This window comes from Festucalex cinctus, chromosome 17, assembly GCF_051991245.1.
Source record: "Festucalex cinctus isolate MCC-2025b chromosome 17, RoL_Fcin_1.0, whole genome shotgun sequence".
In the NCBI taxonomy this organism is placed as follows: domain Eukaryota; kingdom Metazoa; phylum Chordata; class Actinopteri; order Syngnathiformes; family Syngnathidae; genus Festucalex; species Festucalex cinctus.
In genome coordinates, this window is record NC_135427.1 from 3,168,260 (window position 1) to 3,181,743 (window position 13,484).

Here is a 13,484-nt window from a genome sequence, read left to right on the forward strand (position 1 = left end):
AAAAAAAAAGGCCAAGGCTGCGGAGAAATGATGTAAAAGTAATTATGAGGAGCATTCCTGGCACGACCGCACACACAATCGCACACCCGGTGACATAATAAACACGACATGCTGTCACACAAAAGCACCAGTGTGACTTCCAAGCACGACCATTTAGTTGACTTGCAAATGTTGCGCAAGGTCAATCTGCAAAATGCCAATCGGAAAGCTTGAAGAAAAAGTCAATGTCTGGAAAACAAACATTTGACAGTTAGCAAAACAAAATGTTGCTAAAAAATATTACAGTTTAGCTATAGTTATTAAAAAGGCTTTAAATTTCCATTATTTTCTATCAAGGGCAAAAACAAGTAAAACAAAAAAAATATGTTCATACAAATAAAAAAAAACTGCATTAAATGTATTACAATCGAAATTGTAATTAAATGCATAAATACAATCCATTTAAAATATACAACAAAATTTAATGACAAGTGACAAAACAAAGAATTAAAAATTTAAAATATCAAAAAAGACAAATACGATATGAAAAAGTATTTTTTTTTTAAATTACAATTTTCTAAAACTAGAACAAAATTAAATACATTAAAAAAAGAGCCATAAAATTGGATATAAAAACAAAACACCAAATAAACATATACAAAAAAATACAAAATAAATATAACAAATAAAGCCAGCTCAAAATAATAAACTAGCTTAATTATATAATTAGAATAAAAACTAGGTACATAAAGTACAAATATTACAATTAAAAACAAAAATGATGCCTAACAAACTGTAAATAAGAAATGAATTAATCAAATCAGAAACATAAAATTAAAAGTACAAACAATCACATTTAGATAATACATATAAAGTTGTGGAAAAAATACAAACAAAATAGATGAAATAAAAAAAGAAATTTGAATAATAAAAAAAAAAAACATACAACAAAATTAAATGGCAGTATTAATAACAAATAAAATGAAAATCTAAAAATACAAATAAGATATGTAAAACTATTTTTTAAATTACACTTGTCTAAAAATAAATCAAAATTAAATACATAAAAAAATACAACCATAAAATTGAATATTAAAGAAAAACACTAAATAAACATGTAAAAAATACAAAATGAATATAACCAATAAAGCCAACTCAAAATAATAAACTAGCTTAATTACAAAATTAAAATAAAAACTGGGCTCATAAAATACAAATCTTAAAATAAATAGATTACAAATAGAAACAGAAATACGATGCCAAACAAACAAAAAACTTTAATTGAATCAATCAAACCAGAAACAAAATTAAAAATACAAACAATCAAATGTAGTTAATACACATAAAATTATGAAAAATACAAATATATGAAAAAAAATTAAACACTAAAAAGAAATTTTAAATCAAATAAATGGCATCAAAATGTATTTTTAACTCATTCACTGCCTTTGACAAGTATACTTGTCAATTGTATTTTTTAGAGCGGTGCTAAATGGGGGCGAATCTGAGCATGCTCCACTGTAAATATCAAACTTGGAAACAACTTTACTGATGCCCAACCACCGGTAGATGACATCATTGCCCCATTTTATAGGAAATAAACACAGTTTCAGAGTCCATGGGAGAAATGGCTGTATTTTGGCAAACCTACATTTTTCTGCTGTCAATTATAAAAGAACGGGACGGGACAAAAAGTAGGGAGTCTATTCTGTTATTTGGTAGATTCGGTTTATATATAATTATTGAATGTAATATCACGTGAGTATTGGAAATGTAAAAAATTTCTATAATGACTGGCAGTGAATGAGTTAAAAAAAATATTGAAGAAAACTAAAATAAAGCATAACAAATTTTTCAAATAAATAAAAACTGATGGCGCACAATTAAAAATTAAGATAAAAACACAACATAAACTCTGTGACATTTTGTGAATGACAAAATGACTGGCTGGATGGCTGGAAAAGTATTCGTAGTTTCCTTTCCTCTTTTTCCTCCCCAAAACTTCCAAAAAGCGGAAGCGCGCATGCAGTCGAATGCACAAAAGAGCTCGGCTGTGACTCAGGTTCCCCACAAACTGTAAATCTTGTGGAATATTTTGCCCTCCATCCTTTTCGGCCCATCTCACACGCCCTACCAGAGTCTTTCCAGCATGATTCATTTTTTTTTGGGAGGTGGGCGAGGGGCGGAACCAGCTCGACATTTGTCAACAAACGCGACGCGTCTGAGCTCCTCCTGTCGTGCATGACCTCAGCGCTGTAACTGGGGCATATTTGATTTTTTCTAAGCATGAATGTAAAATTTTTTGAGCATATACACAGGGCTGGACTGGCCCATCTGGCATACAGGGAAGCTGCCCGGTGGGCAGGAGTCTTTTGGGGATTTTGAATTATTAGTTACCCCAAGAGGCTGGTCACTAGCCCATTAATCCATTTCGAATATAGACAACAAACGAAACCAACATTAGTCAATATCAGTGCCAGAACTACATGTTAGGCGGGGTAGCCCGGTATATATTAGGGATGTAACGATATCACGATACGATATTATCACGATATGACACTCGTGATACGATAATTATCACGATATTGTGGGGAGGTTGGCGATATTTAAAAAAGGTCACGATATTGTAAAAAATTGAGCTCATACTAAAAAAAAGCACAATATTGTGCTTTTATACATATAAACGACCTACAATCTCTCATATCACTTCATATTGAGGCACTTACTCACCTAATGTAAGCCCACATTGAGTTCCTTCACATATTGACTCGCTACACAAGCATATTACGACGATCATCTAACGATTAGCATAGATTTTAAACATCGAAGGGCCAAAACATCCCTCATGAAAATTAAACTGTACTAAAAAACTAGCCACCAGAGGGTGCTAGAACTGCACACATGGAAATCAATCTGACTTTTTTTTAACAGATGTGTTGCATTTAAAGGGATACTTTACTTATTTAGCCATTTTTTTTTACATATTTTGCCTATAATAAAATTGATATTTTCATTGTTTTTCATGTACAATTAGTACCTTTAAAAACACATTTTGCAACTTGCTGTCGACTGAAAATGACATCACAAGGGCTCAGGTAGCCAATCACAGCTCGGCTTGTGAATGTCACATGACCAAACAAAACAGGTGAGCTGTGATTGGTTACCTGAGCCCTTGTGATGTCATTTTCAGTCGACAGCAAGTTGCAAAGTGTGTTTTTAGAAGTACTAATTGTACGTGATTAAATATCGTGAACATGACGACGACGATATTGTGGCAGTTTTAATATCGCGATATCACGATATTATCGTTACATCCCGAGCATATATACTTAATGGGCATATGAAAGAATGGAGAATGATTCAATTTACACAAGAATAACATTAAATGTATAAATTTGGGTAAAATATAGCCTGGACTCGTACCTCAAATTGGTAACGACAAAGGCGTTGATTCACTGCTTAGATGTGCTTTGTTGACAGATTGGGAAACAGATTAATATAATGCTACTTAGCTAATGCTAAACATTCCCATGCACGCACAAATACTTCCGTGAACTCCGAGCTGGTACAACATGCAAAAAGGGGGCTACTCGGAGCGCGCCCCTGCGACGAGCGCTCCGGCGGCGCTCTTCCAGGAAGAGGCTTTGCTGATTGTTTCTTCCAGGAAGGCTTTTTTGTTGGCCGATCAGCGCTTATAGGAAAGCCGTTCGGGGCCGGCCCATCAGCGCCAGTATTGTCACAGCCGCTTCTGATAAAGCCAGAGCGGCTTCCAGGAAAGCAGAGATTTACCCTCCAAGCATTCCATCATTCCTTCAGCGCCATCACTTGCGCGCAGAAAGTGAGGGAGGCGAGTGGGGGTATAATAGGGATGTGGATCAATAAAAACCATATGGTAAGCATGAGCATGCTGTATAGTTGAACGCGCGCGTTGTTGCGCGGCATTCAAAGTGTTGACCTGCAGCTTGCTGCGGTCACTGCGCGGCCGCGCTCGCTCAAACCGCATGATTCCGACTTTATTTGGACTGCGCGCATGCCTTGCTTTATTTTGATGACTCACAATGTTGTGTTATCACAATATTTTGCCGGATATCGCACAATAATTGCTACCAATGCCGATAATGGAACACATCAGTAAAACAAAATAGTGGTGTTTCCGAGATGAGCGGGGGAGGGGCAAGGACAGGTGGCGGTGCCAGTGGGACTTGACCCGTTGCACTTTTGACATGCTTCGACTTCCCCATTTATCGACCGATTTTTCACCATTCCAACTTCAACACGTTCCAAAAATTCACACTTTTCGGGCGATCATTTTTCTTAATCCAAATTTCCATAGTTTTACCGAAATGTAAAATTTTGACGGTAAAAATGTCCATTCATTCCCAATGAAACACTCAACAAGCAGGCTTCACATCATTCCAATTCAAAATATTCAGCTCCTTCAATTCACCTTTTCAATATTTCTCAACACTTCAAAATTTCACATGTCCAAAAAATGTCATACTTTTCACAATATTTCTAATATTTGACCAAAATTAGACATATTCAATATCATTTGTATCATTTCCCACATTCTTTTTTTATTCACACCATTCAAATGTCAACATTTTTCTTCAACATATACAAAAATTTTGAAATTTGAAAATTACAAAATTCATACATATCCATAATTTAAAAATTTTCACAAATAAAATTCTCACCAATCATTCCCAGTGACACATTCAACAAAACAGATTCACATCGTTCCCATTTGAAATTCAATTTAGTTCACAAAAAAAAATCAACAATTTCACCTCTAAAATTTCCATGAAAAAAATACCTATTCAATGCCAATTAGAATAAGAAGCTCACAAATTAAGTTTTTTTTCATCTAATTTCTAATTTTTTTTATTTTTTTATTTTTTTTTACTAATTCAAACGTTCCAATTTATCCCTACCACAAGTTGTTTTCAAAATGTTTTTCTACTCTAATTTCATTTATTTATTTATTTTTAACCGATTCAAACCATTCTAACTTCAACATGTTCAATTCATTTCTAGTCATTGTATATCATTCCACGTCTTTTCATGAAGCCTTTCAGCCTTCACATGCAATTTCTCCAGAAAATGCATTCTTTATTTTTAAACTGGAAGTGGCAAGAAACTACTTGAAGCAAGCATTTGGCTTTTTTTTTTTTTTTTTTTTTTCCTCACACAAACAAACGTGGTCTCCCAGGCAGGGAGCCAAACGGCACCGAATGCCGGTGACGGTTCCACTCCTCCACCCAGAGTCCCCCTCTTTTTCGAAGCATTGTTCAAACTGCTGCTTGTCGAGTTTGCTCTCACCATAGCTAGTAGTCGCAACTCAAGTTTCTATCGAATTACCACTTCGAAGGGTTTTTACGCTTGGCGGTGGTAATCGTCTTCACTGGCGGCGTTGGCGGAACAATCAAAGAACCACCGCACATCTCCTACGGACCTGGAATGTTTTGAATCAATTTGTGCGGCTTCGGGTTTGCGAAATATTCTTGTGTGTGAACTTTGGCCGCGACGGGGGTTTCGAGTGGATGAAAATGGGCCGGGATGCTGGGAACGCCGGGAACACTCCACTGAAAACAAACAGCGCTTCCCAGTCCCAGCAAGAATACTTTTATTTACCTCCTCCTCCCTTTCTTCTGCATTAATGCGAGGGGGCCACGCTTCTTGTTCCCGTTAGTCGAAAACAGGGGGTCCTCTGTGTGTGTGCGTAGCATATGAAGAGCCAATCACAGCACGGTACAGACACTGATCCCCCCCCCCACCCCACAAGTACTGTTGGTTTTATAGGGTTCAGCTTCAGAGAAGTCACGTGACTTCCCAGAGAGAAAGCGAGGGAGGGCGACGATGGGGTGGTAAGACTGATGAAGAAGAGGAGTGAAAAGGAGGTGACAGAAAGGGTGAAGCGAACGAACGACTGAATGAATGAAGCGCTCAAGGTGACAGATGGCTGAATGAGGGAGGACATTTTGAATGAGTGGCGGCAAACTGCAAGGTCAGGTTCACCTTGGTTCTGGCGGAGGCCACTTCCTGGAAATGGCGCCCTGCTCGTACGAAGATGATTCACGAAATTGCCGCGAAACGCTTTTTCCTCCTGGATTGATGGTTAAGTAGTTGCGAGGAAAACGCTCCGAGGGTTCTGTGGAAACACTTCTCATCCTTTTTCCCTGCTGCAAATGAGCAGCCATTCATCACCATTAAATTGAGGAAAAATGCAGTGTTGCCCAACATTTAGAGTTTGAGGCATTAGAAAAGCAAAGCTGTAACAAAAAAAAATACACACAGTACACTGAGCTAATTATTTTAATACTTTATTCAGAAATTTACGTTGTGTGAAATTTGGACCTCTTCAGTAGAATTAACCTGAAAATAGCCAGATGGATATGCACCTCTCCAACATTAATTTCGTCGGGAAAAGGCGGGACATTCTGTACAGCCTACACGTTTGTTTTTAACCAATCACGGCCACGGGTGAAAATTTCGTTTTCGTTCTTGTCCAAGAGGGGAAAATCACGAACATCTTACCAGCTAGAAATGCACGAAGCGCCACTCGCTGTTCAACATTCAACAAGGAAAAGGTGAGTAATTCTGCGAGAACAGAATTAATTGTAGTGTCCATTGGTCCATGTTGGGTTTGTTTGTTAGCGTCGGCGCTGACTTCCTGTTTTCGTCGAAGTTGCATATCCCGCCCCCCCAAACACAATGTCGCTCTGTGATTGGTCCGAACCACCAGTTCGAAAATGTGTCATCTAGTGGAATATTTTTGTACTAATTAAGTCAAGTCAAGTAGTCATAAAAGTATTTAAATACGTTGTAACGTTGTTTTGTTGCATGCCTCGAGATAGTTCTCGTAAAATGTGTACCTTTAGTCGCTTGCGCAATAAAGGTTGGGAAACACGGATGTCGACCGACCAATGAGATTGAGTCACATCATCGACCAATCACTGATGCTCTGTGGAATGATTTGAAGTGACGTAACCAACCAACCTCAGGTACCGCGAGTAATGATTGCCGAGGTTGCAAACTGCGGAAATTTTTGTCATGATGTCCCAATACTTTACTGGCCGTGACACATTCTAAAGGGTGGGACACGCTGATTTATGCCACTTTGGGAAGTACCCTGAAAAAATTGTGTGTGTGTGTGTGTGTGTGTGAGAGTGAGTGACGTGAATGAGGACGGTTGGTTGTATGGGGACTTAATATGAACCAGATTTCGCAAGCAGTGATGTCACCACCTTTTAAGCAAAGACCATCTTTGCCCCAATGTGTTTGTTTGTGTGCGAAGCCTTCCCATAAACACCTGCTTTTGTGGAACAAGTGATGGCGAAAGAGAAGCAATGAAGGGATAGGAGGGGGTCTATTTCGGGCCCCCGGCGGGCTTTATGGTTATTGGAAAGGCGTTGCCGTCTCCTCGCTGCTTCTTCCCAGAAAGGGCTCAATATTTCTCCTGCTTCATTTCTGCCTTATTCAATATTTCTCTCTCTCTCTCTCTCTCTCTCTCTCTCTCTCTCTCTCTCTCTCTCTCTCTCTCTCTCTCTCTCTCTCTCTCTCTCTCTCTCTCTGTGTGCCATGGAAGACGCTGGCCACAAAGACTCGAGTGTGTGAGCGTCACGCAGCTGGAAGGCCCCATTACATATTACAAGCAGACACGCTTTACTGGCACTGCACGCGCACGCGCGCTGGCGCGCACGCGCCCTTATCAAGTGATTACAATCACACAAGAGTGGGAAGTTGTGTGCGTGCGCGTGTGACTGGAATTCGATCCAGCAGATTCGCGAATCCGCACGCCAGCTGAAATTTTGACGCGTGCGGTGTCAATGGCAGATGGTCAATAGAGGGCGCTAGGGAGCCTCCCCGCCACGGACGGTGGTCAGCATTACGTTGCTTGAAGACAAAAAAAAAAAAAAAAAAAAAATATCATAAATGAAAAGTATTTTGTTACACATGGACTCCAAGCTTTATATATGTATTGACACTTATTTGCATATTTATTTATTTATTTATTTGTTGGACTGAATTATGGGCAATATTATGATCATAATGTATTGTTACATTTAATTATACTTATATTATTTTTATATTCATATATTATAGTTGTAACCCACAAAACCGTATGTTTATACTTATACAGTACTATACTTTATGCATACCGGTACTTGTAATATACAGTACAGTGTTAGGTTTTTGTTTGTTTTTTTGCATTATTAGTACTATTATCATTGGGTACTACAATATTTTCTTTTCAAAAATATATTAATTAGTTACAATATTAAGTATACTATACTGTATTACGAATTAAATTACAATACTGTGCTGTATAGCTTTATATGTTATATGTATGTGGCGCCATCCAGTGGACAATATTGACACGTGCAATGTTAACCAGCAGTTCGGTCATCCATTAACCGTCCTTCATGCGGTCAAGTCAATGATTATCGATGCAATCGATCCAAAGTTCAATCCCAAACCGATCCGCTACAACAATGTCCCTCAAAGCATTTTGTTCCAAGTTTTATTTTTGGGGTCGGGTCGTCGCTCGACGAGATGCCGGCGGGAAACGAAGTTACCACAAAAGCAGGAGCTCCGGAGTCCCCAAGCCCGGCCAGCTGGAGGCTCATGTTCGGGTTGTGGACCTCCGCAGCGACACGGTGACCAAACCCGGAGCGGCGATGCGCCGGGCCATGGCCGAGGCCGAAGTCGGAGACGATGTGATGGGCGAAGATCCCACAGTGAACGGTAGCGAGTTAGCACGTTAACATGCTAGCAGCTAGCAACAGCTACACTGCATCAATTCATTTTCGGAGCTTGTTGTTTATTTTATTATTTTTTATAAATTGTTTTAATTACATGAAATGATGGAAAAAGAAAAGCTCGAATTAATGTTATTAGTTATTTAAATGATTTTACTCTTAAATTATTGTACGTATTTTAATGAAATAGTTTTTGAAAAGCTAGATAAAAAAATATTTTGCATTTTAGAAACCTGACATTATAAATTTTTATTAAAATCACTACATTTCTTGGATAAAATAAAAACATTTTTTACGGTCAGTTATTAAGTTGTATTATTTACTCCATTTTGAAAATAAATTTCAAAATCGCTCATTTTAAATTTGAATAGTATTTATATTAAATACCATTACTCTCGCAAAAGTGTAATTAAATAAATAGATGGAAAACAGCACTTTAGAAACTTTAAATGGTTTGTTAATTTTATTAAGTACAATAATTGTAGCCTGATTGTGTTTTGAAATGAAATCTAAAAAAGTAAAATAATGAAAAACTGTACTATTTTTTCAAACAAATACAATCATTAAGTCAAGTCCTTTTTTATTTATTTATGTAAAAATACATTTTAATTTTCAAATTTAATTGACAAAAATTACAAAATAGAAACCTATTTAGTGAAATTATCAAAAAAATATGCAATTTAAAAATTACGCAAAAAAGCTAAACTTAAATCCTGAATTAATTGTTTTTGTAATAAATTATAGATTTATTACATTAAAATATATAGAAAAAATAATTATAAGCCTAATAAGTAACACTATTATTTTTTTAATTACTGTAATACAAATTAAATATTAAATAATGATTAATGAAAAAGTTTGATTCAAAACAATTGTTACACAATTTAAACAAATTTTTTTTCAAGTGGGAAAAAAAATAAAGTCCATGATCATGATGTAATGGACAAGATCATAAGCTTGAAATAGTGTTTTAGATTTTTGTTCTTAAACCTTTGACCATGTGGTTATTATTGCACATTTGCATTTTCGCCTCTTGGCTGCAGAGTTGCAGAAGATTGCAGCCGACATGTTTGGGATGGAGGCAGCGCTGTTTGTCCCCTCGGGAACTATGAGTAACCTCATCGCAGGTAACTTGAAACACTTTTATCTGAAATATATGTTTTTTTCCGGGGGTGGGGTGAGGTTTAAATGACCGTCGTGCATTGGTCACAATAGTGATGGTGCACTGTAGGGAGCGCGGCGATGAGATCATTGTGGGCGACTTATCTCATTTGCATATCTACGAGCAGGGAGGCAGCGCGCAGGTAAACATATATACAGTATATATATGTAATATATATAAATATATTTTTTTTTTTTGTTTACTGCATGGCTGTTTCATGTTGTTGTTTACATAGCTGGCGGGCGTCCACGCCACCACAGCCAACACCCTTGCCGACGGCACCTTGGACCTGGACCAGCTGGAGTCCAAGATCCGCCACGACTACCCGGACCCGCACTACCCCCGCTCGCGCCTCATCTGCGTGGAGAACACGCACAACATACAGGGAGGGCGAGTCATGCCACTGCACTTCCTGCAGGAGGTGAGCCCAAATCGTGGCTGAGCTGCTGTTTTGGTTAGCAGTTAACCTCCTTGACGTCCGCATGTGCGTCCACAGGTGCGAGCTCTCGCCGACAAACACGGCCTGTTGGTGCACATGGACGGCGCGCGCCTGATGAACGCCGCCGTGGCGCTGGGGGTCCCGGCGGCCGACATACTGCAGCACACACACACTGTCAGTGTGTGTCTCTCCAAGGTGACGCCTTCACAACATGTTTTTGTTGACATTTTTTTTGTTAGTCAACCAGAACTACTTTGTGATAGGGATCGCATCCTTGAATTTTGAGAAAAGAAAGTCTTTGAATCCTATTATCCTTAAAATATCAACTTTAGAATATAATTTGAAAGGACAATGACTAAATTAAACTAAGTGAAATAAGAAGAGAATAAACAAATAATAATAACAACTGAAAAAAACAGTAAGAACAAATTCTGTTACTTTGCGTTTTGGCCGCTTGTTGGCAGTGTGGTGCCGTGCATCTCACATACACACACATTGAAAGTGAATACAGAAGAAAGTTGCGATTCAATTTATTGAAATAACTCATTTTTGACACATTGGAAAGAATTTGTGCCTTTACGTAGTGTTATCTCATCTGTTCCCACTAGTGATAGACCGATATGGCTTTTTCAAGGCCGATACTGATACCGATTATTAGTAGTCAAGGAGAACGATAACCGATATTTCAAGCCGATATTTATTTGCTGTAGAAGAGAAAATATTAGTGTAAAAATTAAAAAGTACTTTTTCTTTTCTTTTTTAAACGATATTGGCAGCTTTGTTTAAAAATTATATTTAAAAAAAATTGCAGGGAGTTTCAACATTTCTTTTTTTTTTTTTTTTTTTTTTTTTACTTTTTTTTTTTTATTCTTAAAAATAAAACATGTAGGGAATTCCCAGTGTCAGCATCCTTATTTATAAAGTGGAAATTGAAATAGATCCATAAATGAAAAGTTCCTGTATTTCACTGTGCAAAAAAATGAACGCAAACGTAGCAAATTTGGGGTTTTCATCAGGATTCATAAAAAGTTTCAAAAGATTTTTGCAGAAGGTGAACAAATTGTCAGAATGTGTTCAAAATACCCGCTTTATTGGCTTTCAGATTGGTCAAAAGGCCGATACCGATATTTGTCAAACTGCCAAATATCGGCACCGATAATCGGCCCGGCCGATAATCGGTCTATCCCTTCCCACAAGATTTGTGTGTGGATATTCGTTATCTGAAGGAAAAACACTCCCAAAGTAGATGCTAACTTTCTGTTAGCATTAGGCTAGCGATGTTTTAAAATGCATGTTTTGCATTTAAATATACAGTAGATGTAATTCTTAATGTTGTGTATTTATATTTACAGTTAACTTCAACTGCGGTATGATTAAACAACTTAAAGGACGTTTAGGGACAACAGAATAACATACGCTACACATTTGCTAGTTGCTAATGCTACGCGAGCAAAATGGTGCATTCAAGGTACGTTCACAGCGTCGGAAGCTTCGCTTTTCTTCGATAAGGGGGGTAAACAATCAGCCACATTGTTATTAGGATTCCAAGAACTGTTGTCCAAATAGTGGCGCGTGTGTTTAACAGGGATTGGGTGCGCCGGTGGGGACCATGCTGGCTGGGCCTAAAGATTTCATTTCCCGGGCGGTGAGGTGCCGTAAAGCTCTGGGCGGCGGGATGCGGCAGGCCGGCATATTAGCGGCGGCGGGGAAACTGTCTTTGCAGGACATGGTCCAGAGACTACAGGAAGACCACAACAACGCCAGAACCTTCGCTCAAGGTGTCTTTTGAGTTCTCGCGCACGATCTTGCCGTTCGTCGGCGTCGTAACAACTTGTCGGTTTCTCCCCGTACCAGCCTTGCAAACGTGCGAGCCGCCTCTGTTTGCCGTGGACATGGCGGCAGTGGAGACAAACATCCTGCGCTTCCAAATCCGAGAACCCGACTTGACTCCAGCGGAATTCTGCGACCGCATGGCCCGAGTGGGTGACGGGGAGGAGGACGCGCTGGGCCAGGCGGTACAAGTCCTCATGTACCCTCATTTTGGGAATTGTGTGCGAGCCGTGTGGCATCTGGGGATATCGGCCGAAGACACGCAGCTGGCCATCGGGAAATTGCAGTTTGTTGCCCGTCAGTGCTTGGAGAATAAACAGCAAAGGGGATTGTAACATGTTTGCCAAGTGTGAATCTCTTGAAAGACAAGCACAACTGGAGAAAATGGGGATATTTGACAGTGTTATTTTTGATTAATTTATCTCATTCTGTAATTTTCTGATTGATTCTTTGTAAATGATGAAATGTGAATTTAATATTTCAAATTATTTTGTAAAGATTTTACAAAATGTTTTTTAAAAAATGACTAATGAACACAATAAATGAATATGATTACATTTTCTTTGTAGATTTTTATTTTATAAAGTAACTGCATTACAAATTCTCATAAATAATACAATTAAAAAAAAAAGAGCTTGTTAATTTGATGCATAACTGAGAAACATTGGTTAGCTAAAACATTTATTCGTAGATTTCCATACATCTCATTTAATAATTTGTTCATTTATGGTTTTGTAAATAGTAAACAGTAGTAGCACAATAAACGATTTACATATACATTTATGATTAAATTATTAATACAATGCCATTAAATCTTGCATGAGCTGTTATTACCTAAAGGTGGCTAATCAAAATGTATTTATCTAATTAAATTAGACTTTTTTAAAAAAAAAAAAGAAGCAACTTACAGATAATTATTTTTTTAATTTATTATAGCTAATAAACTGACTGAATTATTTTATCATTAAAACAGACCTGTTTTACTGTAGAAGGAAACAGTTGAGTTTTTTGGCAGGCTAAAAACGTTTGAACCATTTTTTTCAAAGCACTACAGAAGTGATGTCATATGTTTGCGATTGCCGTGTTCGTTTGCCGAGACTTGTCCCTTTACATATTCATTTATTTTTAATAAGGGATGAATAAAATGAGGAAAACTTACTGGCAGCGGTGGGATTCGAACCCACGCCATCGAAATGACTGGAGCCTAAATCCAGCGCCTTAGACCACTCGGCCACGCTACCGTGAATTACTCTTGGTTGAAAGATTTATAATTATAGGTATAACCATAAATGTAATTAATATCATAAATGAA

At 37.8% G+C, this 13,484-nt stretch overlaps 1 protein-coding gene and 1 non-coding gene across 2 annotated transcripts; one reads left to right on the forward strand and one right to left on the reverse strand.

The window, feature by feature from the left end:
• Positions 1-8,344: 8,344 nt before the first annotated feature.
• On the forward strand, positions 8,345-12,715 carry LOC144005429 (uncharacterized). The gene is made up of 7 exons (XM_077503589.1): positions 8,345-8,727; positions 9,785-9,868; positions 9,957-10,045; positions 10,139-10,324; positions 10,400-10,537; positions 11,928-12,120; positions 12,197-12,715. Exons 1-7 carry the CDS (start codon positions 8,430-8,432, stop codon positions 12,505-12,507), a joined length of 1,299 nt encoding a protein of 432 aa, XP_077359715.1. The 5' UTR covers positions 8,345-8,429; the 3' UTR covers positions 12,508-12,715.
• Positions 12,716-13,331: 616 nt separating this feature from the next.
• On the reverse strand, positions 13,332-13,413 carry trnal-uag (transfer RNA leucine (anticodon UAG)). The gene has a single exon. It is a non-coding gene; the product is annotated as a tRNA-Leu (tRNA).
• Between the last annotated feature and the right edge of the window lie 71 nt (positions 13,414-13,484).

Coding starts and splice junctions, on each gene's coding strand:
- LOC144005429 (XM_077503589.1), top strand. CDS start 8,430: ATGCAATCGATCCAAAGTTCAATCCCAAACCGATCCGCTACAACAATG. Junction 8,728..9,784: donor CGAAGATCCCACAGTGAACG/GTAGCGAGTTAG, acceptor TCTTGGCTGCAG/AGTTGCAGAAGATTGCAGCC. Junction 12,121..12,196: donor CGCCAGAACCTTCGCTCAAG/GTGTCTTTTGAG, acceptor TCCCCGTACCAG/CCTTGCAAACGTGCGAGCCG.